Source organism: Balearica regulorum, chromosome 1, assembly GCF_011004875.1.
Source record: "Balearica regulorum gibbericeps isolate bBalReg1 chromosome 1, bBalReg1.pri, whole genome shotgun sequence".
Classification (NCBI taxonomy): domain Eukaryota; kingdom Metazoa; phylum Chordata; class Aves; order Gruiformes; family Gruidae; genus Balearica; species Balearica regulorum.
The window spans coordinates 130,521,421-130,549,232 of record NC_046184.1 but is presented as its reverse complement, the minus strand read 5'-3'; the positions used below and the strand labels follow the sequence as shown (position 1 = coordinate 130,549,232).

Genomic DNA, 27,812 nt, shown 5'->3' with positions numbered 1-27,812 from the left:
AATAAGACACAAAATAAATAGGAAAGAACTGTGACTGAAAAAAACTCTTTACTAATTTTTAGAATTTATTCACACATAAATTATTCATTAGATGGATGCAAACATTATCAGCCATACTGACTTACAGCCATACCAGTTTTTCATGACCTGAAGGACACACTAACTTTTTACGATTACCTAGATGGAACCTGATCATAACATCATAACAGCAAATGTGATAATTAGGTGCCCAAGTAAGAAATTACCAGCATGTATCTTTAGAACTAACTCTGCTAGTCATACTGCTAAGTATGACTATAATTTTAAGAGGAGATTCAGCAAAAGCCACCGGCTTCATTTGCTTTTGTGAGGGCAAAGTCAGACACAGCATGGTACCTACTGCTGAGTGACGCTAAAACAAGGTCTATTGAAAAACATAAAGAAACACTGGATCACAGGTAAAATGACAGTCGGAAAGTAAGGGTTCTGTTCACAGGACTGCAAACAACTGAGCTATCAACTTCTACATACAAGCTATATTCTGTCTCTGGTGTATCAAATCTGACCCAACCTCATTACTAATTAAGGTTAGAAATCCTATTGGTTACAATGTATTTTTACCATTTGCCTACTCCACTCCAAAAAGTGCAAGTTACAAAAACATTTGTGCAAAAAGGCTAACCTATGTTGTTATGATGCAAGCATACCTATTTTATCTGCAGTTTTCAAGTGCGTTCTGCCCTCCGACTCCTCCGTTAGCTGTGGGAGCAGAACGGGCTGTGAATATCAGCCGTAAACATGGCTTCCTTTCTGGCAGCTCCATCGATGGGAGTTACCCTGTTCCTGATCAGAGCAGGGTGCTTCTAGCGGAACCAATAGTGGCTGGGGACAACATTTAGGTGATGGCTGCATCAGGGCAAAATGTCTCTCTAATGACTCAAAAGCTGCTGCTATCTGGCTCCTGAGCAGTAAAGAACAAGGGGATAAAGGTGAATGGTTACATGCAGACAGGGTGAATGGCCAACCAGTCAAGAAGTTAAGATGCAGGTCTTCGCAAAACATCTAGCCATTTGCCTTTCAATGGCATCACAGCTTTTCTGAGGTCTTACCCTGCAATGACCTGACATTTGGATATCCTGAATCTTTGAGGGGCCCTGTATTCTGGACCTCCATTCCCTATGTGAATGACAGATTGATTAAAATGTCCTTGGAACCAAAGACCATATAGGATACCCTGCTGTTCACTATAATTTTCTATGCACTTTATGTTTGTTGGAAAAACTGGCTTAAAAATCATAGAATCGTTTCAGTTGGAAGGTACCTCTGCAGATCATCTAGTCCAAGCCTCCTGCTCAGGGCATGGTCAGCTACAGCGGGTTGCTCAGGGCTGTGTCCAGTTGGGTTTTGAGTATCTCCAAAGATGGAGACTCCACAATCTCCCTGGGAAACCACTTCCCCTATTTGAACAAACAGTAAATTTTTTTCTTACTTTTAAATTGAATTTCCCAGTTTGTGCCATTGCCTCTCATCCTGTCACTGAACACCACTGAGAAGAGTCTGGCTATGCTGCCTTTACTTGCCCTCATCGGGTATTTTTACACAAGGGTAAGATCCCCTCTGAGCCCTCTCCTCTCTGGGCTGAGCAGTCTCAGCTCTCATCCTCTCCTCGTATACCAGATGCTCCAGTCCCTTAATCATTTTAATGGCCTAGCTCCTATGAAAGCATTGTATAACACAGGCTTATTAGAGATGTGTTCCAACCAAGGTCCTTATCAATGCATAATTAAAACCAACAAATAATTTGACCATTTTTTACTTTTCTATATTAGATCTACCTTGCTGTTCATTATGAATTCACCATCATCTTTCTCCGCTCTCATTCCTTTGGTCTCTTCCATCCTGATAAGCATATTTATTTAAGACTATTTTACATTAATATTACATGTACAGTCAAGCTCAGAAATTCTTTTAAAGGGAAATATTTTAGGACCCTCTCCTGCAATACAGGTCTGGCCTGCCTCTACAAAAGTTTAACTACAATAAATAAAAGGAATCACTTTTCAAGTATTATAGTTCCTCTTCCATTCTCAGTATCATGGTTAAAATTTGCACGGTGCAGCGTACATGTTTACCATACGCTATACTGACCTAAACTACAAGTATCACCCAAATTACTTTTTAAGCCTGTGCATTAAAGATAGAAAAGACTAGTGCATAAAATTAAAGCTGAGTCAAAGCTGAACCCAAAGGCTCATTCGCAATATAAACAGTGTGTGTATGCTGCTCATGGCCAGATAAGTCATATCTGCATCATTTGATAAGTGCAACAGCCAATTTCCTTCCAGTTTACTTAACCGGTAAGAACAGCACATGAAGGAGCCTCCTCAAGCCCTGACCTCACAGTTACACAAGAACTCCAACCAAATCGAATGTACCTCATCTCCATGAGGTTACTCATTGCACCTAATTTCTGATGCCTTGAAAACTTTAGGATGTATCTTTCATGGATCGACAGCAATTCCCTTTAAAAAAAAAAAAAAAAAAAATTCCGATGAAATTTCAGGACAAGGTCCAGAAAAGACTCCTAGCCAATTGGTTTCAACAGCACAGAATTTCAAAATTTCTACCGCTGACAAAAGGGGTGTCCGTCCCCCCGCCATGTACTGCCGTTCCCGGGGGGGCAGCGCGGGCCGGGCGCGGCGGCAGCCCCTTACATCAGTGCCAGCGGCCGCAGGGAGCGCCGTCCTGTCACGCGTGGAAGGGCCGCCTTCCACGTGGAACGCTGGGGCTCCGGCTGCGCCTGCCACTTCGCCCCCCCCCCGACCCGACACCGAGTCCCGCCGCTTCAGCGTTGCCGTTACTCGCCGGAATTCCCACTTGTGGCCGCGCCCCGCGCCGGGGTGACCCAAGGCCACGCCAGCCCCGGCCCAAGGCCGGCGTCTGTCCCAGCGCAGAGTTTCCGCACCCTAAAATTCCACTCCCCCGTCCCCCGGCGCGCAGACGCGAGTTAAACACGCCGACGGGAGCACGGAGCCCGTCTGTCCGCACCCCCCGCGCCGGGTCCGGCCTGGTCCGCAGGCCTGGCGACCGGCGCCGCGGGATGGCGGCAGCAGGAGGCGGAGGGCGGGGGAGGCTCGCCCGGGCGGCGCCAGCATGGAGGGGCCGGGAGGGGAGGGGGGTCCCCGGGGCAGCCGCTTCGCTTCGGGGGCGCACGTCGAGCCCCGAGCGGCGCTTCGCGGCCGAGCTGCGGCGGCAGGAGGAGCCGTAGGGAGCCGAGCGCCGCCGCGCCTTCCCCCCCCCCCCCCCCCCCCCGCCCGCCGCCACCACCACCCCCCCCTACCCGCGCCGGCTCGCCTCGCCCGGCCGCGGCCCCCGGCCTGCCCGGCGGCCCCGGCCCCGGCGGGCGGCTGGCCCGAGGCGGCGGGCAGCGGCGGCGGTGCGCTCCCTTCCGCCTTTTCCTGGGTCTCTCTCGGGCAGTGACGTGACGTGCTGACGGCGGGCCCGGCCCGGGGAGCTTGGCCGCTTCCACTCAGCTCCGAGCTCGGCCCCTCCCTCCCCTCCCGCCCGCCCGCCCCGCCGCAGCCGCCGCCGCCGCCGCCGCGCTCGGCCCAGTCGCGCTGAGAGAGGCCGCGCCGAGGCGAGCGCCGCCGCCCGCCACCCGCACGGTAAGCAGCCCCGGGGCTGGGCCCCGCCGCCCGGCCCGGCTCGGGCCTTCCCCTGCCCGCACCAGGCCGCAGCGCAGGCCCCGAGGAGGCCGCAGCTAGGCCGCGCCAGGGCTCCGGCAAAAGAGCGGGCCGCAAGGCCCGGGCCGGCGGGTTCTACGCGCCTAGCACGGCCCTGGGCAGCGGGGGCGACGGCGTGAGGGGAGTGGAAGCGAAGGGGGGTGGTTGCGGGCCCGGGGGGAGGCGGGAGAGCTTGGTGCCAGGCCCCGGGCCCGGCCGAGGGGGGTTCGGAGAGTGTCTGGAGGAGGAGACAAAATGGCGGCGCGCGGGGGGGGGGAAGGCGGAGGGCGCCGGGCGCCATCTTGAATTAATCGCTCGCCATAGCCCGTGCCTCCGCGCAGGCTGGGCCGGAGGGGGGAGCCCCTGGCCCCGCTCGTCGCAGCGCCGGGCTGCAGGCTCCGGAGAGGGAGAGCCCGTAGCCTCCCCACCCCCGCTTCTCCCCCCCCTCTCCCCCGCCTCTCCCTCCTCCCTGCCTCGGCGCCTGCCAGCCAGCGAGTCGCAGGGGATCTCGGCGCTTTCCGGCCCGTGGCGGCTTCCTGTACGGCCGCGCCAAGGCTGCCAGCCGTGCTCCCACTGCCGCGGTGCCCGGCGCGCCAGCCCCGCGATCTCCTCTTCTCCCTTTCTCCCAGGCGGCAGTTTGGGCAGTGCTGGCTGGGCAGCGGTGTGAGGTTCGCCCTCGGCCTCCGTCGCTGAGGCGCCCTGCGAGGAGCCGGGTGTGGAGTCGCACACCCCCCCCCCACCCCATCCCCCCAACCCCCTTGGGCCCCCCCTTGGTGCTGGCTGCTTCTCCTCCCCTCTGGCTATCCTCTCTCCTGCAGAGGCCCCCAGCTGAGTGGAAAGTAGTTTCAAAGGGACGCCCGGGACTGGTTATTTCCCCAATTTAGGTTTCGTTAAGAATTGGCTTAGGTGGTGTCTGACGCACAACATCCTTATGAAATCTGGAGAAAACCCATTTTTTAAAAACAATTTCTGCAAATACGCCACTGAACTACAACAAAGAGAAAAAGATTTGAGATTTTTTACAAAATGACAAAACAGCAGTACTGATTTCTCCTGCAACAACTGAGGGAGATGCATCAAGAAATAAACAGCTAAATGATTACACTGTCGCGTTTGTAACATTGTTTTTATTCTTCTGTTTATTCACCTAATAGTCATGGGGGTTATTTCTAAGATAGGATTTAGATGCTATAGGAGTATTTTTTTTTTTACCCTTTCATGTGTGTGTGATTGAGAGCATGTGTGTACAGTGCATTCTCCATAAGTGGGTCACGTAGGGAGAGTTGTGACACTGCAGCAGTAGTGTAGACTGAACCCGTGGTCGTCTCATAACCACAGCGAAGCTTCGGGTAGCTCGGGGCTCTAACCCAATTGGGACATGCAAGGCGTGCTGCAGTTTTTAATGTGATGTAGCAAGGCACGATGGGAACTTGGTTATGGTTGTACACTAAGTCATCTCAGCGTGGGTAGGAGCAGGGGCTTGGATGTGGGGAATTTTTACTGTTTATGCTGTGAGTTTTTTTCTGGGAAGGGTCAGAGTTTTGCTGTTGGTGTTTAGTTTATGCCCCTGACCCCAAATAAACAGATTTACTGTTCTTTCTTTAGGAGTAGGCAAAGGACTACCTTATGTGTTTCTTTTTCATAAGAATGACTTTTCTGAGGTTTCTGCTTTTTCTCTTTTTCCTATTTTCCCCTTTTTTGGTGAGAGCAGAGAAACTTGTTGGTTTCTGAGGCATATTAGAGCTCTTTTTTTCTAAGGAACTCTACTTTAAAGTTCTTTTATCTTTAAAATGTTGCAGCTTGTCTTTATTTTTATTTCATTTTGATTACCTTGCTAAGCCTATTGAGTCAAGGATTTGTAATGTGGCAAGACTAGTGCAGTGTCTACATTGCTTTTCTTGACTGGTTGTACTCAAGATGAGATTTTTGGAAAATACCCATTTTTATTTTGTGAGGTTATTTTGTTGCTAGTAGCTTAATACCATTTCTTCCATTAATCTATAATTTCTGTCTGTCCGTTCACTTGAAAATATCGCCTTGACTTTCATAAAACCAAAACCAGCCAAGTCTCTGAATAAATAGATACAAATCAATTTGTAAGAACTAACTTCACAAACAGAATTAGGTGTATTTCAGAGTTGTATTAATTCTCTATCCATGTGAAGCTGACATAGACCCAAGCCAAGTAAAAGGTATAGATGCTTAGGTCTTTTAGAAATATAAACCCTGGTTTTAAGTGCCTAGGCTTTTTCTGTTGTAGTGGTAGAAGAGCAGTTTCCAATTTGAACAAAGAACCATGTAGATTTGGGTGTTGTGAAGGACCAAGTGTAGGGAAACGGCTGGGCACCTGCTTCTCTTTGAGAGTTTGGGTTCCCAAACTGGACTGAAAATTGATTCTGTCTACTTCAGTGCCAGAATCTGCTCCTGAGGTAAGTGTTGGCTGCAATATTTTGAAAGAACGGAGACTTTCTGCCCTCCTTGAAATCTTGCAGAAAATGAACTGCTGGAATTGCTCCTTAGCCTTATGGTACCACAGAGCTTAGGGCACTTGCCAAGGAATTTGAAGGTGTTTGGTGTGGTGCTCGCAACAAGAAGCTCTGGTATTTTTCATGTCACACAATATCTTCACCACAGAGCTGCTGGTTGGTACAGAACCATGTGACTTATCTTACTTTGGCTGAATCTTGGGCCCCTGTGCTGGCCCGCTACTCAGAAGAGCAAATCAGGAAGAAACACAATATTTTCTGATCTACTGGTTAGAATGCTCAAAATGTGAGATGATTTCAGGAAATTTTTGGGGTGTGGGGTGGTTTGTTTTTTTTTTCTATCCATGGACAAATGCCTTGATGCCTTTTTGGGCTTCAGGTTTTGATTTAGGCACTTTTATAATTTTAGACAATTTAATTAAATCCTGTTTTAAATGCCTGCATACTCTTCTGCAGAAAATTTCTGTGGAGGTGGGGTCTGTGCCCTAGCAGAGCACTTTTAAAGTCCCGCACGGGAGCGGGTATTTGTGTACGTAAATTTGTTGGCTGGGTCTGGGTACAAAAACGTGTTGTGAGAAACCTTATTTAGTAAGAAACTCATACAGTGAAAGGATTGGGTATTTTTTCTTCTTCTTTGGAACAAGTACCAAAGCATACATCCGTGTCCCTTCTTAGGTTCAGTTTTGAAAACCCATGTCCCCAGGAAACTTGCTCAGTTTGTGTAGAACTTGAGCCTTCGCTTTGCAGCATATTACACCCCTGTGGCTGAAAAGACCGTGCAGTTGAAGGTCTGCGGAGCTGTCACTGCTGGTGGCAGCGTCTTCATAAAACTGCGCCGTCATGAAGACCACAGAGATTCGTTGGTTTTAGCATGTCGCCTGGAATCTGGGCAGCACGGAGAGCATCAGTGAAGAGATGGTGTCAGTGGGCTCCTTTGGGAAGCTGGGAGGTAGTGGGGGCAGCCTCTGTATCTCGGTGGTGAAGAGAACAGACAGATGGACAATGGTGGAGAGCCTCACTCGTAGAGACAGAAATTTGGGGAGAGGATATAGAAAGTACATGGGTGAATCATAAGTAGGAATTTGTGGTGGAGTGGTGGTTAGGTGGGTGATGAAAGCAGGAAGCAGAGAAAACAAATGCCAATTCTTCCAGTAGCTAGTGGTGAACTGGCACTTCAAGCTGGTTGGGTCCCAGTCAATCAGAGGCTAATAGGTATGATAATACAGTCCTCAAAAGCACAGGCAGAAACAGTGGCTTGACTTTTCCCAGAGAGCTGGACAGCGAGTGCTAGCTTCTTAGGTGTGTGTTGCCCAAGGATAGAGGCAATTTATTTCCGTCAACCCTTAATCCCCTCCCCCCTCCCCCCCCCCCCAAATCTCTGAGTCGCTGATACAATCTTTGCTACAAATTGATGAGTAGCATGGCTTGGTGTGAATGATGGGAGTGTGCTGTAGTTAGAAGCTGCAGAGATGAAATGAGTGGGTGAGGAGGTAATGAACATAATATAGGTACAGGCATACAGGAAGTTGGAGAAGAAGCAACAGAAGAAACTAAACTGAAGACAACACAGACAAGATGAATAGGAAAGACATTTGTAATAGACTGGCTAGGTGTATACTGAATAGATGGAAGTAAACCAATTTGGGTATGAATAATTCTTGCTTAAATGACTGTATGAAACTTTGTTTTTCTGTTCTGGTTTCTGTGGCATGGCAGAAGTTGATTGCCATCAGTCAAGCTATGTCTTGTATCTGAGGCTGAGAAACACTTTTCTTCTGCTCTTGATTCTGAAAAAAGCATCTGTGTGAAGAGCTGTTCCTGTTAATAGTGGGTGCTTCTGACATAAATGCTTGACAGTCAGAATAATTGTGAGGTGATTTATGACCAGCTGGACACCACAATGCTTTGTTAGCGCAGCTGTCTTTAAAATATAGGGACCTTCCAACTGAACATCACACAAATGTGGGACCCCTTGGAAAATTATTAGACTGCCGCTGCTTTTCCTCTAGCTCAATTTCTGGCTATATTTCTCCTTCAACTTGTAAAAATAAATTTTCTGATATGTAAATTAGGTGGTTAGCTGTGAAGAGTTGAGAAAAGTTTAGCTAGAAAATTGGTGAAGTCTAGAAAATACTTGCTACACATCATAGTTGTAGGTTTGTGTTTTGAAGTAGTTGTTAACTTTTGTATAGCAGTTTCCCCCATGAAGACTTAATTAATGTAAATGTTAGTTGATGTAATTTGGAAAGGTTATGATTCTTATGGAAACCTTGGGCAGAATCTTAAATGTTTTCTCTAGGTCCTTTGTGAAAGTGTCACAGGAATGGGGAGATTTCTGCCTGTCACTGTGAAAAAATGTTTGGAGGAAGGAGAATCGCATCTTCCACTTGTACAGAAACATGAGCAGAAACGTGTAACAACGTTCTGTTACCTCTTGCTGGTTCTGCGTTTAGGAAACTAGTTGGATTAAATGCAAGGGAGCAGTACAAGTTTATGTTAGATCACATTTTACCCAAGTAGGTTTGCCTGATCCTAACTATAAAGCACATATGTAAGCAGCAAAATTTAGATTGCAGTTTCAGATTTTAGCAAATATTTTAACTTGGTGGTCTTGTTTGGTTCTTTTGTTAAGAAGATTGAAATCTTAAGTTGTTATTATGCATTGAAGAAATGTTGACATTCTGTTCAAAGAAATTTGGTAGAATACAACATTTGGTAGTTTTTGAGAACTTGTGATATTTTTTAATACAAAAGCAAATAGGTACTTTGTCTTGGGGTGGAGTTTTTGAAAATACTCATGCATCTGGGGTTTGAAAACATATGGTGTTATGTTCTAGAAGCAATTTACGTTGATGATTTCCTGAAGTGACATAGGAATACCTTCCTCCTGACTGCCCAAGTATGAACACAGAGGACATCAAAAGCTGTGTGCATTTTGGATTATTAGCTGTCTACCTTTAATTTACCTTATTGAGCGTTATTGATGTGGCAATGCTGTATTTCCCACCACCCAAAAAAGACTTGAGTGTGAACTTGTCTTGGCTTTGTCGTAAGTTTTTTTTCTTTGTAAGATTACAAGGAATAATATTTTCATATCACTTTACCAGCTGCTTCTGTGTTTATGGAACTGTAGGGTTTTGAGAACTGGATCTGGAGTGTTGGAGCTCACAGTCCTTTTATTCAGACCCTGCATGTTTTTGTGTTCTAGAGTAGTATTTCTGTAATCCCAGACAGAAGTACCTTCAGTGAAATCTAGTCCAACTTAAAGTCTAGAGGCGTTATCTGTTAACTTCCATGCGCCCAAAATTTCTGCTTTTCAGTGTACAGGCAGAGGCAACCTTCATACCATAATACAAATTAAATAACATTTCTTCTTTACCTTCTACAGAGTCTGTGACTGATGAGAGTTAAAGGCCATGGATGAAGATGGGCTTGAATTGCAGCCACACGAGCCAAATGCATTTTTTGATCCAACAGGTCTGTCAGGAGATAATATGTAGATATGTAGAGTGTTCACATTAGTTGCTATTGACTGTCGTTTATTTTGTCTTTGCTTAAAAGTGCTATGCTGCATCAATGCTTTTGTATAGAGTAGTCACTTTTGATTTCCAGTTGTTTTTATTACTCAGAGCAATATGAATGAGTGGCTGTTCTGTCAAGTAATGGTTGCTTGGATATTGAGGGAGAGTCTAAAAACTGGTAACCTTTTCTAGGAGAGAAAATATTGTTCATATTAGTTAAGTTAGTTACCTACTGAGGACTTGCTTTATCAGCTCCCCGTATATCTCCCTATCTTAATTGCTCAGAGGCTATTATACCTGTGTTACTAAATTGCAGCTTAGTGTAAAAGTTGAAGTAAAAAAGAAGTAATTTCAATTATTAACCACTTCACCTGAGTTAGTTTTACAATTTAACTGCTATTTTAATTATGTTTTTCAGGAGCTGATGCAGGACATATGGATGGAGATCAGATTGTTGTGGAAGTACAGGAAACAGTATTTGTTTCAGATGTAGTCGACTCAGATATAACCGTGCATAATTTCGTTCCTGATGATCCAGATTCTGTAGTAATCCAAGATGTCATTGAGGATGTTGTTATCGAGGATGTTCAGTGCCCAGATATCATGGAGGAGCCAGATGTATCTGAAACTGTTATTATTCCTGAACAAGTGCTGGACACAGACGTAGCCGAAGAGGTTTCTTTGGCTCATTGCACTGTCCCAGATGATGTTTTGGCTTCTGACATAACAGCAGAAGCAATGTCTATACCAGAACATGTACTGACAAGTGAGTCAATGCATGTACCTGAAGTTGGACATGTAGAACATGTAGTTCATGACAATGTTGAAGAAGCAGATATTGTCACTGATACGCTGGGAACAGATGTTGTTTCTGAAGAAGTCTTGGTGGCAGACTGTGCATCAGAGGCAGTGATCGATGCCAATGGAATCCCTGTGGAACATCAAGATGAGAAGGGCAACTGTGAAGATTACCTTATGATTTCCTGTAAGTGTCTGAGTATAGCCATGGAAATTCTTGATATGGGCCTGGGTGGTGCTTGAAATACCTGAGGGAGGGCTTACAACAGTACCAAAACCAGAATTCCTGTATTATTTAATGAAATGCGGATCTCACAAATGTACTCAATTGGGGGTATTTTTAGGAACATGTACCAGCTAAAAATTCTGGTGAAGCTAACAGAAATTCTGGCAAATGCATGTCTGATTATAAATTATTTCTGTAGCATTTTATAGCATATGAATGAAAGAGTAAGAATTCCAGTAAACTAAATGCCATATACTTAGTAAGAACTGAAAGAAAATAAATGTGACATTGTTTGAAAACGCATGTATATGCAGGTTACTAAGATTACTGCCAAGACATTAAGAAAACAAGAAGAAATTATTTCACGGAAAAGGGAAAGTAAAAAACCCTGTTTTTTGGAAGTCCAAATGACAATTTGTTATCCTTGTCTTGGTTTTTTGCTAAGCCCCCGCCCCTTCCACCCCATTTATAGTTAGATACAGGCAACAATACGATTTTCTTTGTTGCTAGGATGTGTTTTCTTCTCTTGATTAAGCAAAGGACGGAGGTATGCTGCTAACAAAAAGAGTAGCTATTGCTGCTCATAGCTGAGAAGCAACCGTGAATATCTTAATCTCCCTTAGGAACAGTGGCACAATCCATTTGAATCATATTTCAAAAGACTTAAAGTAGGGGGTGGAGAAAAACCAGAGCATATCATCAATCCTTTTTCTACTGAGAATATCCATTTGTACGAACTAGAGCTTACTTTTAAGCGTGTTACTTATAATAATGCTTTCTCAGTGCAGCACCTAGGAACATCAGAGTGTCGCTGCTGAACATTTGTTTGTTGTAGAAATAGAAAAGCTTCGTTAGGCTGGTTTGTTTAATTGCTATTTCAGGCACTTCAATTTTGTCTGGCATTAAATTACTCCATTGATGAGGCATACTTCATGCTCTGCTTCGGTTACCTTTTTTCCTTTTCTTTTTTTTCCCCCCTTTTTTTTTTTCCTTTGGACACTTTTTTGAAATGTATAATAACTTGTTTTAATTTTATATTCTGTACTTACGGATTTTAATGTTGCTTCTCCTTACCTAGGATCACTGCATTTCTTAATTTATCATCTCTTGAGTTCCTTGAGTAACCTTGTGCAGCCATGTTTTGAGTTTATATGAGGTACAGTTAATTCTCTATTATCTGGGAAAACAATGAAATGGGATAATGCAAAATATGGATAACACAAAATATTATAAAATTAAGCTGCGAGATCATACTGAGGTGAAATAGATCAGGGATGCTGCTCTCTGAAATAGTACTGATCCAAACTAATAAATGCACTCTGTACATTGTGGTACAGATAAACTTTCTGATTCTGGACCCAAGTTAGATCAGATGAAAGCATCTCAAATGCTTCTGCATCTGCAACATAGTTAGGCAACAAAGTAGATAATCCACCTATGGATAATTGAGGCCTGACTACATAACGACTCTGGTGGTGATCCTTACCTGTTTCTTATCCCTGAATGTAGCTCTTTAAAATGCTGTTGCTCCTGTCTCTCTGCTCACCCTTCCCCTGCAGGTTGTCATCCTGCAGCACGGGGCAGCAGAGCGAGGCCTCTGGGGCTGTTGTTATAGGAACGCTTTGCAAACTGTGTCTGTGTAAATTCAAGTGAGAGGGGTGGGTAAATACGTGTCCCATTCAACCATTGTCAGTGGCTGAATGAGAACATCTTGGTAGATGTCATACTGCATGATCCCTAAAATACCCACCCGGCTGGGAAGTCTTCTCAGACGTACCAGTCCTCAACAGGTGGTAACTGGCAGAAAACACAGGAGTGTAATTGGTTGGTTGTGCCAGGGTGTTCTCTGTTTTCAGTCATGTATCTCTGCAGTTTCGTACTTTATTTAGTATTAAACACCTTTTGATAGTCTTGCAGTACATTTTGTTTAGATTCAGAACCTTAAGTAAGCCAGCATTTAAAACAATCATTACGCTACAAAACATACATTCTTTCTATTTGTTGTTAAAGTGTTAAGTATGTTCTACAGTTCATTTTAAAGGGAAGTTCCCTATTACCACCTACTGTGTTTAAAGCCTGCATAACAAGTTCTTCTGGTTGTGAAGTCAGAGTCTAGTTCTTTTCTGTCAAGTAAAGACTATCTTGCCAAATAGTCTCTTCATTGTATGGAAAACATTAATTGAATTAATTTCCATATATTTTTTTTTTTGCATCAACAGTGTATGTGTTTATTGATCTGTTGACTGTCTCCATTCTTCAGTTGCACTTAGCGTTGGGTGGTTTTTAAAAGGTAGTAACATCAGCCTAGTTTTTGATTTTTCATCCTAACCTGTAAATTTCTGCTGGATTCTGGCAAACCTCCCTGAACTGCAGGGGCAGATGTTGGAATATAATTTTGTCTGCCATTACAGTAGCCAAATGTAGCTGCTTCCCAGATCTGGGAGCTAGACTGTGTTCTTCAGGATGCTTTTGCTGGTCTTCTTTTATCTAGTCACTTGCAAAGCAGGGGATGACATTTTGTGTTCTTTCTGTCATAGGTTTTTCAGTCTGTTTTCTTCAGTGGAAGTTACTGGCAAAATCTTTTTGCTATCTTCTTCCTGTCTTGTGGCTCTCTTTTTAAGGGTTTCTGCGTTTGTTTGTAACGAACTGAGTCTACATAGATTTTCTTAAAATAAGATAATTTTCTTAGTTTTATCCTGAAAATACCTGGTTTGAAATTACTAATCTATGTGTACTTCTTTAAATGTTGTATTTCTACCTTCTTTCTTGGTTTCAGACTGGTTGTCTTCTCAAAGAGTACAGTCCCTGTGGGTTTCATTCTGTGACTTTGCTTCAATAAACTCAGTATTTTAATATTTCTTTTCCTATATAGATTTAAGTTAGCTTCTGCATTGATATGCCTTTGTTTTTTTAATTTCCAAGATAATGTTTCTTGGCACAGCTTATCACTTACCTTCTGATGTACTCATCATTTTTCTTGGATGCTTTGTCTTTGTCCTCAGGCTTCCTTTTTGGTCCGTGGTCAGTTTGGGGCATTTATGGCAGAGCAGAATCAGATACTCATTCAACAAAGAATGCAAACTGCTACTAGTTAGTAGCTTGAAAAGAACTCAGGGAGGTTGGATAAATCGGGTTTTCTTTCATGTATGCTATAAGAAGCCAGCTCATGAGTTTGGTCAGGAAAGGATAAATTGTGTTTTGGCTCACACTGGTACTACTTATTTGGTAGCAAATTTTAAGGCTGGGAAAATCTTTAGTCCGTAAGTGAAACAGTAATAGTGATACTAGCTAGTGTTTGTCAAAACAACCCCCCACCCCAGCATGTACTAGCCAAAGAAAGTAGTGCCTTGCACTGGCCATGAGATGGAAATTAAGATTTTTGCTTGTCTGAGTTTATCCAGTTTGGTGGAGAAAGACGCATCCTCTCGCATGAACTCGTTGCATGAGACAAGAAGTTGTATTCTGCTATAATCATATTCAATTGCAGTTAAAGGCACAAAGGAGGTTTGGTGAGGGGAGTCTGGAGAGAGGGAAGGGTAGCCTTACAAAGTTTAAGCTGCAGTTTTAGGAAGTTAAATGATGTTTGCAAATACAGGGGCCATGCTATGTCCATCCATATTCTTACTTTTGCTCTGAGTTAGACGTGTTTGTTTTGTTTATCTGAATTAACACTTTTCATTACAGGAGTCAGAACCCCGGGTACTCAGAGAGAATAATGATTGCATCTTCCCATAGGTCTAGGTGAAACCTATCTTTTCTCATCCTTGTTGGATGTTTTAGTTGAATGCAATGGATCTGATCAACAAAGCTATAAAGTTCATGCCTTCATTGGTTCATCCAGTAGACTTCTAGTTAAGAAAACAAAATGCTTTTATCTGCTTTTTTAGCATAAATAAATACCTCCCTCTTTTTCCCTGGAGGTTCAAATATGCAGGAAATCGCATATTTCTTTGTGAGGTAGAACTTGCTGCAGTGCCTCTGCCTGACCACTGGAATGGCACCAACAGCTGTTGCAGCCAAGGCTGCTCAGGAGGTCACCATCAGAGGTGAGGGAGATAAGGGTTGCCTTGAGCTGAGGGATGCCTCAGAGCTTAGTCTGATTTGTGTGCTGGGGAGAGCAGGACCAGAAGTGTTAGACATCCATTTGGAGCTCAGGAAGTTCTCTGCCAGACTGCCGCCCTGAGGGGAGCTTCAGATACATAGGATATACTCTTGCTCGTGCGTGATGGCAGTGGCTTTACAGTCAAAATAGAACAGATTTCTATTTTCTCAACAGGTTAAGAAACCTGCTTTGCCATTTAAGAAATAACTAGACAGTAAAAATAACTTATTCGGTGGACTAGGAATTCTCTGCTATCAAGCGAAGTACAAGTGAAATGTTTCTATCACAGATAACAAAGTCTGTCTGGGGAACAGCATGCTTTTAATCTATTTTAGAGAAAACAGAATAGTTACTAGTGGCCTTTTTCATTAGGAATGATTAAATAGGGTTGTTTATTTTGTAAGCAGACATGTACCCATGATACACATTTTTTTAGCAACGAAGAGAATCATTTGGGAACATAAAGGCTGACAAAATAGATGATTCTTGTCTAATTGCTCCATAGACAGATTTTAAGATCTGTTAAACTGGTGTAGAGACAAACTTTTTCTTAGAGTGTTTGTAAGAATTCTTTCAGTGTGTATTTAGCAGTGAGCTAAAATACTTGAACAAGATGGAAGGTTTCTTAGTGCCTAAGTGAATTTTGTCTTTTGCAATCCTTTTATCTTCCTCATTTAATGCCACATAAAGGAGAAATAGTAGGAAAGAATAAATGTAAAAGCTTATGGAAACCATTACAAAAATAAAGACAGTTACAGATATTTGCATTTTTCTAGTTAGGAGTAAAAGACTGCAAGGCTACAAAGTCTGTATCTGCTGATCCATTAAATATTGGATATAAAAACCTAAAAACAATTTATTCGGTAAACTGTACATGTCATGGTTAAACAAAAGATGTACCATTTAAGCAAATGCAGGATCTGGGGCTGGCATTTATGCTCCTTTATGGGGAAACTGGCCTCAGCTGGGTTTTAAATACTGTTTTTATTATCAATGCACAGGAGCTTGTTTCTGTCCCAGAAATGCCATTGGAGATGTTTTAATGGGAGAGTAAAGATACAGGAGATAATTATTGGTTGGATATTACAGTTTATGACATTATATGGGGTTTTTTTTATTAGATGTAACGTTTTTAGGAGACAAATGCTGCCATCATGATAGAACACATTAAACGATCTGTTGTTAATGTTGCCTGCATCTTTTATTTCTTTGGTTTACTCTTTATTCCTTTTTTTATCTGTTGGTCTCTTTTTGTTGATTTCCTTGTAATGTAAATGGCAACTAGACAGGCTTTAAATATGCTACGTCTTTCATATTTTGTGACACCTTTCTCATCTGTTTGTACTTTAATAAAAAATCAAGCATTATCTTTATATGGAAGCAATTATTGCAACATTGGAGAAATGCATCCTTTTTTTAGCTGTTTCTTACAGCTCATAGTATGCAAAGGTCAGGCTCCTCTCATCAGTGAAGTCTGTAAAGAATGACGGCAAGCAAGCCATAGAATGCATTCTTGCAATTTACATTAAATGGAGGCACAAGGTATGATAGCATTGGGAATAATGCTAGTCTGAACTTTTTTCTAGCATGTGACTTGTGGTTAGTAACTGCCCAGCATCTCTACTTGAAAGGAAGCGGTCTCTTACAAGCTTAATTAATACTTTTAAGTACTTTGGGGGTTGTTTTTTGGGTGGTGGTTTTGTTTTGGGGTTTTTTTTTGCAATTTCAAAGAGGAACAATGTGAGAGAAGATCAGTCATGCATGGTATTTGTGGGATCCCTTGATGGGCTGTGAATTCGAATGAAAAATTCAAACGTCATCAGAGTTCCAACTTCAAACATTGATCAGTGAAGTATTTGTGAATATCATTTTCTCTGATTGTGAGACTGAGGTATGAGGAGAATGCAGAAACGTAGGGAAAGTGTTAAATAGAAATCAAATTTCATAAATGCTGCCAGAGCATCAGTGAGTCAGTATAGATAAATGCTTATGTAGCCATGGGACAAAATACCATGGAAATGATACAGTGTGTGATAGATACCCATTCTCTTTCATCTTGTTTGTCTCTTCTTCTGATTTTTATCTTTTTTTCTACCTTTTCCTTTCCACCCTACTTTTCTTCCTGTTATCTGTATGCTACTATACTGCAAATGCTGTTACTTTTCAAGCCCTTCAGGGACTTTAGTTTTTCAAGTATTACCACCTGTCAGGAGTGATTTTTTTACCTTTTGGATGAGAAAAGTTGGTCTAATATTCCTACACATCAATTACCTTACATTTTAATGGCACTGTTAAAAATATTTAAACCAGGTGTTACATTTATAAAACACTGTTGAATGTGGAGGAAAATCAGGGATAAACAAACTCTAAATTGTGTAACGATTATTTTTTTTCATGTTGTTTAAAAGATGACTTTGAACCTTGGAGAATTTATTTTGAAGAGTAAATGGAGCATATTTTTAAGATTTAGAATTCTTCTGTTGTGTAAATGTTATCAATGGATACTTCCATGTATGTATGGAAGTAAAAAACACTGTTTTGGTTAAAAGAAACCAGTCTGTTTCACATGGTGTACATAGATTTGTTTTCTCTCTGATTGCTTCAGCCATCATTTTCCTTCCTTGAGTATGTTCCAGCATCAGTTGAGCTTGGTGGCAGACTTCCCCTTTGGCTTCAGTGGTGTAAAATCAGTCTGCACTGATTTGACAGCCTTCCAAGTACACGTGCGTGACGCTGGAAACAGCCAAGTTAAAAGAGAACAACACTATAAATCGAGTGTAGGAACAAAAGCAAGTTTTCCTTTTGTCAGAGTTCCAGTGATGTTTGGTATTTCATGTGTATGCCAAAGAATTTATGAAAGTCTGCTCAATAACTGAATATACGTACTGTGGAGCTATGTTGTTAATATGATTCAAAAGAACATCTGAAGGTTTTTACTTTTGAAATACTTTGGGGTTTCAGCTACAAGATGTTATGTTGTCCCATGACGCACAATCATTTTTTAAACATCGTACTGCTTGAAACATTCTGTACAGTGGCCATTGATCATGAATTTGGCATAAGAGTATTTAAATTTTTTTTTTCTGCTGCTCTTTTGGTGAGGAGAAACATAGACTAGTTTACTTTAGTACTTCATAATTTAATGTTATTCATATTTCTTTGTGAATAGTGAAGCCTCATTGAGAAATTGTACTTAAATACAGTTGTGTTTGATACGTGAGACACAACATGTGCTAGTTTATCTAATTTAAAGGCTAATTTATTGACTTCATGGCAGGAAAATAATACAATGTTTTGAACTTTTTTTAAAAAGTACATCTTAAAGTAAATGGAAGAGTTGTAGTTACTGAGTAGTAAAGCTATGATTTAGTTATGAGGGTAGTTTAATGAGTGCTGGTAAAGTGACCATACTTTATTAAGTATTTTGTATGTGCTAGGCGTGGTAGTAAAAATTCTACAGCATTTATGGGACAGTTCTTACACTTCCTGTAGTATAAATTTCATGTCTTGGTGTTGTGAATTGAAGGTATCCATGTCAGCCTCCAAAAGTGACTTTATGAACAATAAAGTCACAAATTAAAAAAGTATGCCATCATGTTAAGAATTCTTAAATAATCTCCACACTCGAGAAACTTCTGGGGCTTCTGAAATTGAGAGATTCTCTGAAGGTCTTGAGATGCTGGATCTCATTTTTCTAAATGCATATTTAACATTTTTTTCTTGAAAACCCACGCTTGGTAAAGTAAGATGGTGTGTGTGCGAGCATGCCAATGTAGAGCATGTCTTAAGAATCAGAAATATGTTCCTCATAAAGCTGGCTGTTAGCCATGTTTATGTGGGAGGCCTAGGCAAGTTATGGCAATTCAAACTGAAGTGTGGTGTCAGTGCACTTCTGAAAGGAAGAGAGCAAAATCTGAGATGATAGTAAGGGTATTGGGCTGCAGCATAAAATCCAGTGCAAGTCCCTTTCAGTAAGGGCACCATGAACAATCCATTGAATAGGTTGAATAGGTTCACCACTGCTGTAGCATCAGGGCAGAGTTTTGAGCCTGTGCTCAATCCCTCAGCTGTTGAGTGGATGAGAAAAGTGGAGGGGTTTCTTCCTGTAGGTTTTCTCTTTTGTCAGTTGAACAAGCACCAATAACACCGTTTTGCAAGGAACCAGGTCTGACTGGCAGAAATAGTACCGCGTGCATGGTTGAGCAACAGATAATGCTTTTGAAAAAAACACTTAATAGCTTATTAGTTGTGAAGGAGAAAGCAGTCAGAATAAATGAAATTATGCCACAGAGTAAGTACTAACATGCAGTTTCTTCCTACCACCATCTTACTGCAGATTATTATTTCACTATTAGTATTGCTTGCTGTGGTGCTCATGCTTCTAGTCACATCACTGCAGCACTCCTGCAGTTCCCCCTTAACTAGAAGATATGGCTTGAATTTATTTCTGTGTTCATTGTCGGTGTTTTCAAGGATATGAAAAAAATATTTATGGGTAGGTTCTTTATCACAATGTAATCTTAAACTGCTTCCAAATTTGAGTAATAAAGTAATAAAAGACTTTCATACATGTCTGTCTGTATATGACTGGATAATTGTATTAACTTGTTTTTGTAGTGGATGATGCTGGTAAGATAGAACACGAAGGTTCTGCTGAAATTACCATGGAAGCAGAGTCAGAAAGTGGCTCTTGTAAAGTGGATGGCATTTGTCCAGAAGTCATCAAGGTGTATATATTCAAAGCAGATCCTGGAGAAGATGATTTAGGTAAAATATTCCAACCTGACATCTGAAATTTTGCGTAATTAGAGACTGCGGTCATCTGTACAGTCATCTGTAAAGAGCTGTGGGTCTAAATGTTGAAAGAGCTACAAACTTTCAGTTTTCTGTGGTTTAGCATAGAATTTGAACAAAGCGCATTTAAAATATTTTGCTCTGGTCTTCTTAATCAGGGGGCACAGTAGACATTGTGGAGAGCGAGCCAGAGAATGACCACGCAGTTGGATTACTTGATCAAAATAGCAGTATTCGTATTCCAAGGGAGAAAATGGTTTACATGACTGTAAATGACTCTCAGCATGAAGATGAAGACTTAAGTAAGTAGGTGGCTTTCATTTGGGAACAGGGATTTTCACTTTCAACAGTGCAGTGTTCCTATTAATTTTTTCTTGACTTTTTCTCTTAGATGTTGCAGAAATAGCTGATGAGGTTTATATGGAAGTGATTGTAGGAGAGGAGGATGCAGCAGTGGCCCATGAACAGCAAATTGATGACACTGAAATTAAAACTTTCATGCCCATAGCTTGGGCAGCAGCTTATGGTAGGTAATACTCAAATAATTCTTCCTGGTGACACTGTCTATAGCAAAATGTTGGGGATTGTATTTTGGAAGGTAGTGGAGTATTTGTGCTTTTGTGTTTGTTTTTAGTTTTAGTGTAAGAATGATGTCTTGGCATAATGAGCCTTAAAAAGAGAAGAGAGAAGCTGTAAGGCAGGCTGCTTCTTATTCCTATTTTAACAGGCATTTTCCTTCATACTCTCATGATGTAGAAGGGCTTTCAGCTGAAAAATTGCATCTCGTGTACATCTGTCCTTCACAGTTTTAGGACACAGTAAGAGATGGCTTGGGAATAGAACTGAGTATTTTTATTTTGGGGGGAAAAAAAAGCAGATGGGAATATATAAGATTCAGTGTAACAGTAGAATCCAACGCTGACCTCTAGCTTGATTTAAATGCTTTCTAGAAGGAACATATAAATACATGATTTCACTAATGGAAATAATTAATTGATAAATGAAAAAAAAGCTGGAGGGAGACATCTTAAAATTGTAGCAGAACCCTGAGAATACTTCCAGCATGCAGAATGGAATCCTTGAATGTTAGTATCTGAGCATCAACTAGTGCACAAACTGATTTCCAAAACTTAGTAAGCTGATAGACCAAAATCTTGTCTTAAAAATGTTCCGTATTGCTCCGTTCTCCCTCTAAACAAACTTTGAGTAAACGGAGCAGAAGAAATAATGGAGTAGAGGACAAAACTTAGGTTATATGTCTGCATGGTGTGGACTGTGGTGATAGTGCCAGCAAACAAATGGCAGGGAGATACTGAGAATGCCATGGGGACTGGAATCATGAATGTAAGTCAAGGGAGGGCAAGATTTCGGGTAGCAGCGTGTGTTAAAAATTGCTTAAGAGATGGATGGTAGTGCACCCAGAGCCGTATCTTTGGCCATATACTGGTGAGCACAGTTTCAGTGGCAATGAAAGTACAGAAGCCAGGTTGAGTGGGAATTAAAAATGAATTTAAGTGAACTCAAAACAACAGTTGTAGACTGAATATTCAGTGATTTTGGAGGAGAAAATTGAGCAGAGTGCATTAAGAACAGAGAGATGGAATTGAAGGGAGGATTTAAGAATGTGGGAAACAGTGGAGTCATTGCATTGTCAGCAGTAAGGAACCTAATATGCAAGGTGAGAGGTGGCGGGGAAGGGAAGAAATAATGAAGCATAAAGGCATGAAAATGGTAGAGGTTTGTCATCTGCACTTCTCAGAACTCTTCTCCACTTAAGGAACGTTTAAGAGCTGATAACAATGGCATCTTAAAATGTTAAATTTGTTTTGTTGCTGTATTGTAGCAAAACCCGGTCCCACCGTGCTTTATGTTCCAGAAAGTTTTTGCAATTTTATTCTAGTATTAGAAAAAGGCTTGGGGCCTGTTTTGCATTACATTCTAGAAGGACTCTTCATGCACCTGTTACAAAGTGTACTTTGTACATGTAAGATGTGAAAAGGCTTTGTGTTTTCAGCTTTTGCAACTTGCCACATTTGCTGCTCAACACTTGAGCTAGCATATAGATCAGACTCTTTAGGCTCTGCATATGCCTTTCCTGGCTCTGAGTCTTCTTACATTAATCATGAATATTCATTCTCGGCACTCTACAAAGGGAACAGCTATTGAGCAACTTGCACTTTCTTCCACTTCAATCTTCCTGTCTTATTTGTGTGCTCTGCTTTCTCTAGGAACTGTTGCCTTCTACTGATTCAAGTAAATACTTAACCACAATATTCGTTATTAAAATTTAGTTATGCCCTTAAATTACCAATGTTAAACCAAATTAACCAATGGTAAACTGATTGCCAGTAAATACCTCCCTGAATATATAGATATATTTACTTGTAGTTTTCATTGGTTTACATCCAGTGATACCATTTGTGTATTAAACACAAAGCTCTGTAAGGCAAAGATTGTTTGCCTCTTTCTGTTACACAATATTGAGCATGCTTTCTGTTCCCAGTAAAAAGAATTTGTAAGTGTTAAAGCATCAGGTGTGCAAATAGTAAATAGTGTATTTTGTGTGAAAGTTTATGGGCTGTTCAGAATGATTCTTTGGTCGCAGTTCCAGTTCTGAAACTTGGTGTGTGAGAAACTTCAGTCAGGTGAATTCAGATGTCCAGAAGTGAATGGGAGCTCACACATATATTTCAGGACTGTGAAGAAAATCGGGCACAGTAAATATTGTGACATGCTATTGTTTACTGATGTTAAACATTTTGGGCATAATTAGCAATCAAAAAAATGCAAAAAAAAATACTGCATTTAAAGGAGAGCTCTTTGTGGAATGTAAAACCATTAGTTCCTGTAAATTGTGTAGTCCTGTAAAATCAGTTTAACAGGGCCAATGCTCCAGGTTCATAATATCAAACAGAATTCGTAAGTTACAGAGAAGTTTTGCAGCTCATCGTGGTTTGATTAAATGTCCAGATAACAGTTTATAATCCCTTTTTTTTATTATTGTAGAGTATGTTGCTCGAATAATCTGTAGAGTGATGACGGTAGGTAACTTTTTAACTTGTCTTGTTAGGTAATAATAACGATGGCATTGAAAGTCGGAATGGCACTGCAAGTGCTCTTTTGCACATAGATGAGTCAGCTGGACTTGGGAGACTGGCTAAGCAAAAACCAAAGAAAAAAAGGAGACCTGAGTCTAGGCAGTATCAAACAGGTGAGTATCTGGTTGCTGGCCGTACTCTCATTCCTGTAGGCGCTTATCCGTTAACAGATGTACTTTGCTGGTAGGGTGTGCAATGTCTTGTAAAAAACAGTGAGTCTTTTGGGAATTGTTTTGTTAACACCACTTCTACATCATAAATGAATGCATATTTTATTTTAAAGTTTTTAAACACGTCATTGGTTTGGATTTTGGGGGGGTGTTTTAAAGGAAACCATCTCTGATGTAAAAAAACCCCCAGTATCATAGCAAAAGGTTATCTACTTAACTTGCCACACCAATTTTAATGTTTTTAACTTTTTTAAAGGTGATGTTAGATAAACAGTGTTCTGTAATAGTACTTTTTAAAAACCTTTTTTGTCTTTATTGAAAATACATAGAACAATACATTTCATTATATCAACTCAATAAGTAAGCAGAAAATCTGAACATTATATGTTGCAGTTGGTAATGTAACTTCTGTAGTCTTTTCTGTTTTAGTTGTGAGATAAACACAACATTGATGTTCACACCAATGTTCTTACTTGCATCTGTAAGAACAGATGCGCTGTTTTGGCATGATTTGGTTTCTGCTGGTACCGTGTTATGGTCTGAACGATTTATTTGGTCTGATAAAGTTGAAAACCCACACGACTCTTCTCTTCAGTAGCCTTGCCTTAAATGATACTCAAAGTTTCTTCCCAAATTGTGACTTAACTGTAGGAGTTCTGTTTTGTCTAGCACTGAATTAGTAAACCAGGCAAGTTTTCATCTTAAAGTTTGCTTTTTTTGTTTCCAGCTACCTAGTCAGTTCTCCTTCCAAAACATTTTTAGAAAAGAGAGCTTTTTAGCATGCCTAGACAAATTCAGGGTAAACAAATCAGGCTGATGGATGAGTGCAAATAAGCTCCAAAGCTTTGAGGTGTCAGTATGTGAAATGTGTTCTTGTTGATTCCTGCCTGATACCTCCTCAGACTGTGATTGTGACAGATGGCACAAGAAGGAGGTGTTAGTTTGGGGACACGCGAATTGTAGTCAGCAGTAGGTGATTAAACTGCCAGATTAAACTTTATCCACAGATTCGTGGAAAGTCGAAGACCGTGTGCCATGCTCACTCTGTAAGACTTGGTTTAATACGTTGGCTGCTGTTCTTTGCACCAGCGTCGGTTTCTGCATGTGTTTAATGTGTGAACTGGGTCAGAATTCTTCGAAGTAGAATTATTTGAGGTGAAGAACAGTTGGGTTATGCTTTGGTTGTCTCCATCAAAAAACAGTATTTCCTTTCTCCTGATAATAAAAATGAGTGAAAATAGTAATTCCCCCAATTTCTTCTGCCTAACACAGTTACAAGCTTGTTTATTATATAGTATAGTGTATGTATCTGACTCTGAGCTTACTTAACAATTCAGCTCACTGTTAAGGTTGAAATATGACATTTATTGAAGTCTAATATTGTTGTATAATACTGATGAAGGGGTTTTTGTTGTTTTTTCAGCAATAATCATTGGCCCCGATGGTCATCCATTGACAGTCTACCCCTGCATGATTTGTGGAAAGAAATTTAAATCTAGAGGTTTCTTGAAAAGACACATGAAGAACCACCCAGAGCACCTTCTTACCAAGAAGAAATACAGATGCACGGACTGTGATTACACTACGAATAAAAAAATAAGTTTACATAACCACTTGGAGAGTCATAAGCTGACCAACAAAACAGAAAAGCTTATTGAGTGCGATGAGTGTGGGAAAAGCTTCTCCCACGCAGGAACTTTATTCACTCACAAGATGGTGCACAGGGACAAAGGAGTTAATAAAATGCACAAGTGCAAATTCTGCGATTATGAGACAGCAGAACAAGGATTGCTCAGTCACCACCTTTTAGCTGTCCACAGCAAGAACTTTCCCCATATTTGCGTGGAGTGTGGCAAAGGATTTCGCCATCCGTCAGAGCTCAAGAAGCACATGCGAATCCACACTGGTGAAAAACCGTACCAGTGCCAATATTGCGAATACCGCTCAGCCGACTCTTCTAACTTGAAAACTCACGTAAAGACTAAACACAGTAAGGAAACGCCACTCAAGTGCGATATTTGTTTCCAGACTTTTTCAGATACCAAAGAGCTACAGCAGCATACGCTTATGCATCAAGAAAGTAAAACACATCAGTGTTTGCATTGTGACCATAAGAGCTCAAACTCGAGTGATCTGAAACGACACATAATTTCAGTCCACACGAAAGACTATCCTCATAAGTGTGATATGTGTGATAAAGGCTTTCATAGGCCTTCGGAACTGAAAAAACACGTGGCGGCTCACAAGGGTAAAAAGTTGCACCAATGCAGACATTGTGACTTTAAGATCGCAGATCCGTTCATTCTGAGTCGCCACATACTCTCAGTTCACACAAAGGATCTTCCGTTCAGGTGCAAGAGATGTAGAAAGGGCTTTAGGCAACAAAATGAGCTGAAAAAACACATGAAAACACACAGTGGCAGGAAAGTGTATCAATGTGAGTACTGTGAGTATAGCACTACAGACGCCTCAGGCTTCAAACGGCATGTTATTTCCATTCACACAAAAGACTACCCTCACCGTTGTGAGTATTGCAAGAAAGGTTTCCGAAGGCCTTCAGAGAAGAACCAGCACATTATGCGGCATCATAAAGATGTTGGGCTGCCTTAAAGTCTCTTTCACAGACTTAACGGCTGGAATTGTAAAGGAATTTTGCCTTTCAGGCAGTTAGCTTATTTTAAAGCCAATCACCTGCTATCACACACACAAAAAAAACCAACAAAAAAAAAATACTGTGCATTTGATTTGTTGCTGTATAAAAATAGGATTATTGCTTCTAGTTGACTTTTATACCTTTTGTTCAATAGCGTGTTCTGAATTCTATTCAGTTTGTTTAATAAATGAAGAAAAGATGGCAACAATAAAGTTGCATTTAATAAAGTAAACCCCGTCTCTTACTGAATTTTTCAACCGTAATAGTTTATTTAAGTATATTTATCTTACTGACCTCGTTGATACTCACAGTGTCCATGTTAATGCAGTTTTGTCGTGAATTTTAAAAATAGAAAATTTCTCTTGATAAAATTGTCAGAGGTTTGTATGCGATGGGGAATTGTGATGTTGAAGATGAAGTCACTCGGGCCCTCCTGACTGTCTTGTTTTGCATATACAGACTTTGTGGCAGGTTAACTATTGTCCGTTTGAGCAGTTACACATCTAACGTTATCGTGGGAAACTATTCTGCGTTCTAATTCAGGTTGTAGAGAGAAACATTTTTAAAAATAAGTGCTTTGGGGCATTTGTTGTCTTCCTTCGGCGAATTTGAAAATATGCTCAAATATTCTGTTTATTGTGCTGTGCTTCTTTGTCTTTGAAAGGTTTTGCCTGTTACAAAATGAGTTGGGTTTTTCTTTTTTTTTCTTTTTTCAATTTACTGCTGTCTTAATGTTGGAAACGTAAAATACTGTTGTTCCGTTTGCAGAGTTAATAGATCACAACTGTCTGTGCGTGCCGGTAAACGTACCTCAAACTCAATGCTTTTATGTATATTAGTATTTCTTTGAAAGAACAGTTTGTGGTTTGAGTCACATTTTTATTGAGAGTTGTTTTCAAATAAAATTTAAGACCAAGAGGTGCCTGGATTTTGGAAATGAGATATTTACAGTGAGAGTTTCAGAGGGGGATGGAGTGGAGCAGATGCGTTCATGAGGAGTATAGATGTTTTAACGTAGATATCCTTAATAAGTAACTTATGATAGTACCAGATCTGTTTCTAAATGCAATGTTTTTTGTGCGCCATTAGCAGCTGTGTTAAGCTGCTGTTTATTAATTAGTACAGTATCCAGAATTAACCCAGTTCATTTAATCTGTTTATAAACAGCTGGCAGAACATTACAATTATTATATGTAATTCTGCCACCTGAAGACTATTATAAAATAGCGCCATATCATTTGCTAATTGCAGCATAAATGTACCAAGCATGAAGTCCCGTACTCTAACGACAACTGTGGAGCGCAAAACCCCCCAACCATTTAGTCACACGCCAGGTTTTAGGACCCGGCCCCGCTTCCTTTGCTCAAATTCCCGCTGAAGCCAGCGGTGGATGGTGGGTTGCGGAATTCGGACCCAGCTGCCTGCCAGCTTAGCATAGATTTGTAACCAACAATTCACTAATGGAGAGGGTTCAGGGCCTGGCCCGGTGTTGGCTCTTGTTTCTAGGCAAGCAAACTTCCTGTTGAACAGGGATTTTAGTGATGATTTCAGGTTTGGGGTGATAAAGGGACAAAAGTTTCCTTTCATATGTGCACCTTGTTGTGTTACCAAGCCCTGCTCCTACTGCTCAGCCCTTCTGTTTCACTGTAAGCCGAAATACTCGTGTTTCATTTGCAGTTCAGGAGGGTCGAATGCCATGTCACTACCTTTGTTGTATAATGTTTTGGGTTTTTTTCCTTTTGATGCCTCCTTCGTAGTGCCCCCAGACTTGTCCAACGTGCTCTTGTATAACGTTGCTACTCATGGGCTGTGAACCTTTAGTGTGTAATACCGAGGTGTGCTGCGCTGTGCCTTCGTTGAAATCCCCGGTGAAGTCGAGTGGATTTTCTACATGGCCGTAGCTGTCTGTCTGTTGCCTACTGATTGCCAAATCAGATGCAGTAAAACCCAGTAGAGATTTTCCATTCGCGTCTTGCAGAGCACCCTCCTGCCACTTCCCCCCCCGCCCTTACGTTCAAGCATTTTCTAACTGGAAACCTGAAAAGTATACAAAATCTGCACAAATTCCCATAGCATCGCTGAGGATTTTAGCCATTTTGAACTTTATTTTTTTAAATAAGCTGAAAGACAAAGAACACAATTTTACACGTTTTCTTTCTCTTACGTAGTCTGGAATCATACACTTTTTTTTTTTTTTTTTTTTTAAAGCACAATGTTGAAACTTTTTTTAATAAGGGTTTGGTCAAGTGGATTTTGTAAAATG

General features: G+C 41.2%; 1 protein-coding gene and 1 long non-coding RNA gene across 3 annotated transcripts; one reads left to right on the top strand and one right to left on the bottom strand.

Annotated features, from left to right (window-relative positions):
- Positions 1-29: 29 nt before the first annotated feature.
- On the bottom strand, positions 30-3,436 carry LOC142604970 (uncharacterized). Its single transcript, XR_012838806.1, has 2 exons — positions 3,320-3,436; positions 30-2,501 (listed from the first exon to the last, which is right to left on the bottom strand). It is a non-coding gene; the product is annotated as an uncharacterized LOC142604970 (long non-coding RNA).
- Positions 3,343-26,467, top strand: ZFX (zinc finger protein X-linked). 2 transcript variants are annotated; one of them, XM_075774904.1, is made up of 8 exons: positions 3,343-3,644; positions 9,576-9,664; positions 10,127-10,693; positions 19,452-19,601; positions 19,787-19,930; positions 20,020-20,154; positions 22,699-22,839; positions 24,320-26,467. In XM_075774904.1, exons 2-8 carry the CDS (start codon positions 9,604-9,606, stop codon positions 25,504-25,506), a joined length of 2,385 nt encoding a protein of 794 aa, XP_075631019.1. In that variant the 5' UTR covers positions 3,343-3,644; positions 9,576-9,603; the 3' UTR covers positions 25,507-26,467. The 2 variants fall into 2 exon arrangements, with proteins under 2 accessions (XP_075631019.1, XP_075631028.1); XM_075774913.1 differs by lacking the exons at positions 3,343-3,644; positions 9,576-9,664; positions 10,127-10,693 and adding an exon at positions 11,815-11,888.
- Positions 26,468-27,812: the final 1,345 nt, after the last annotated feature.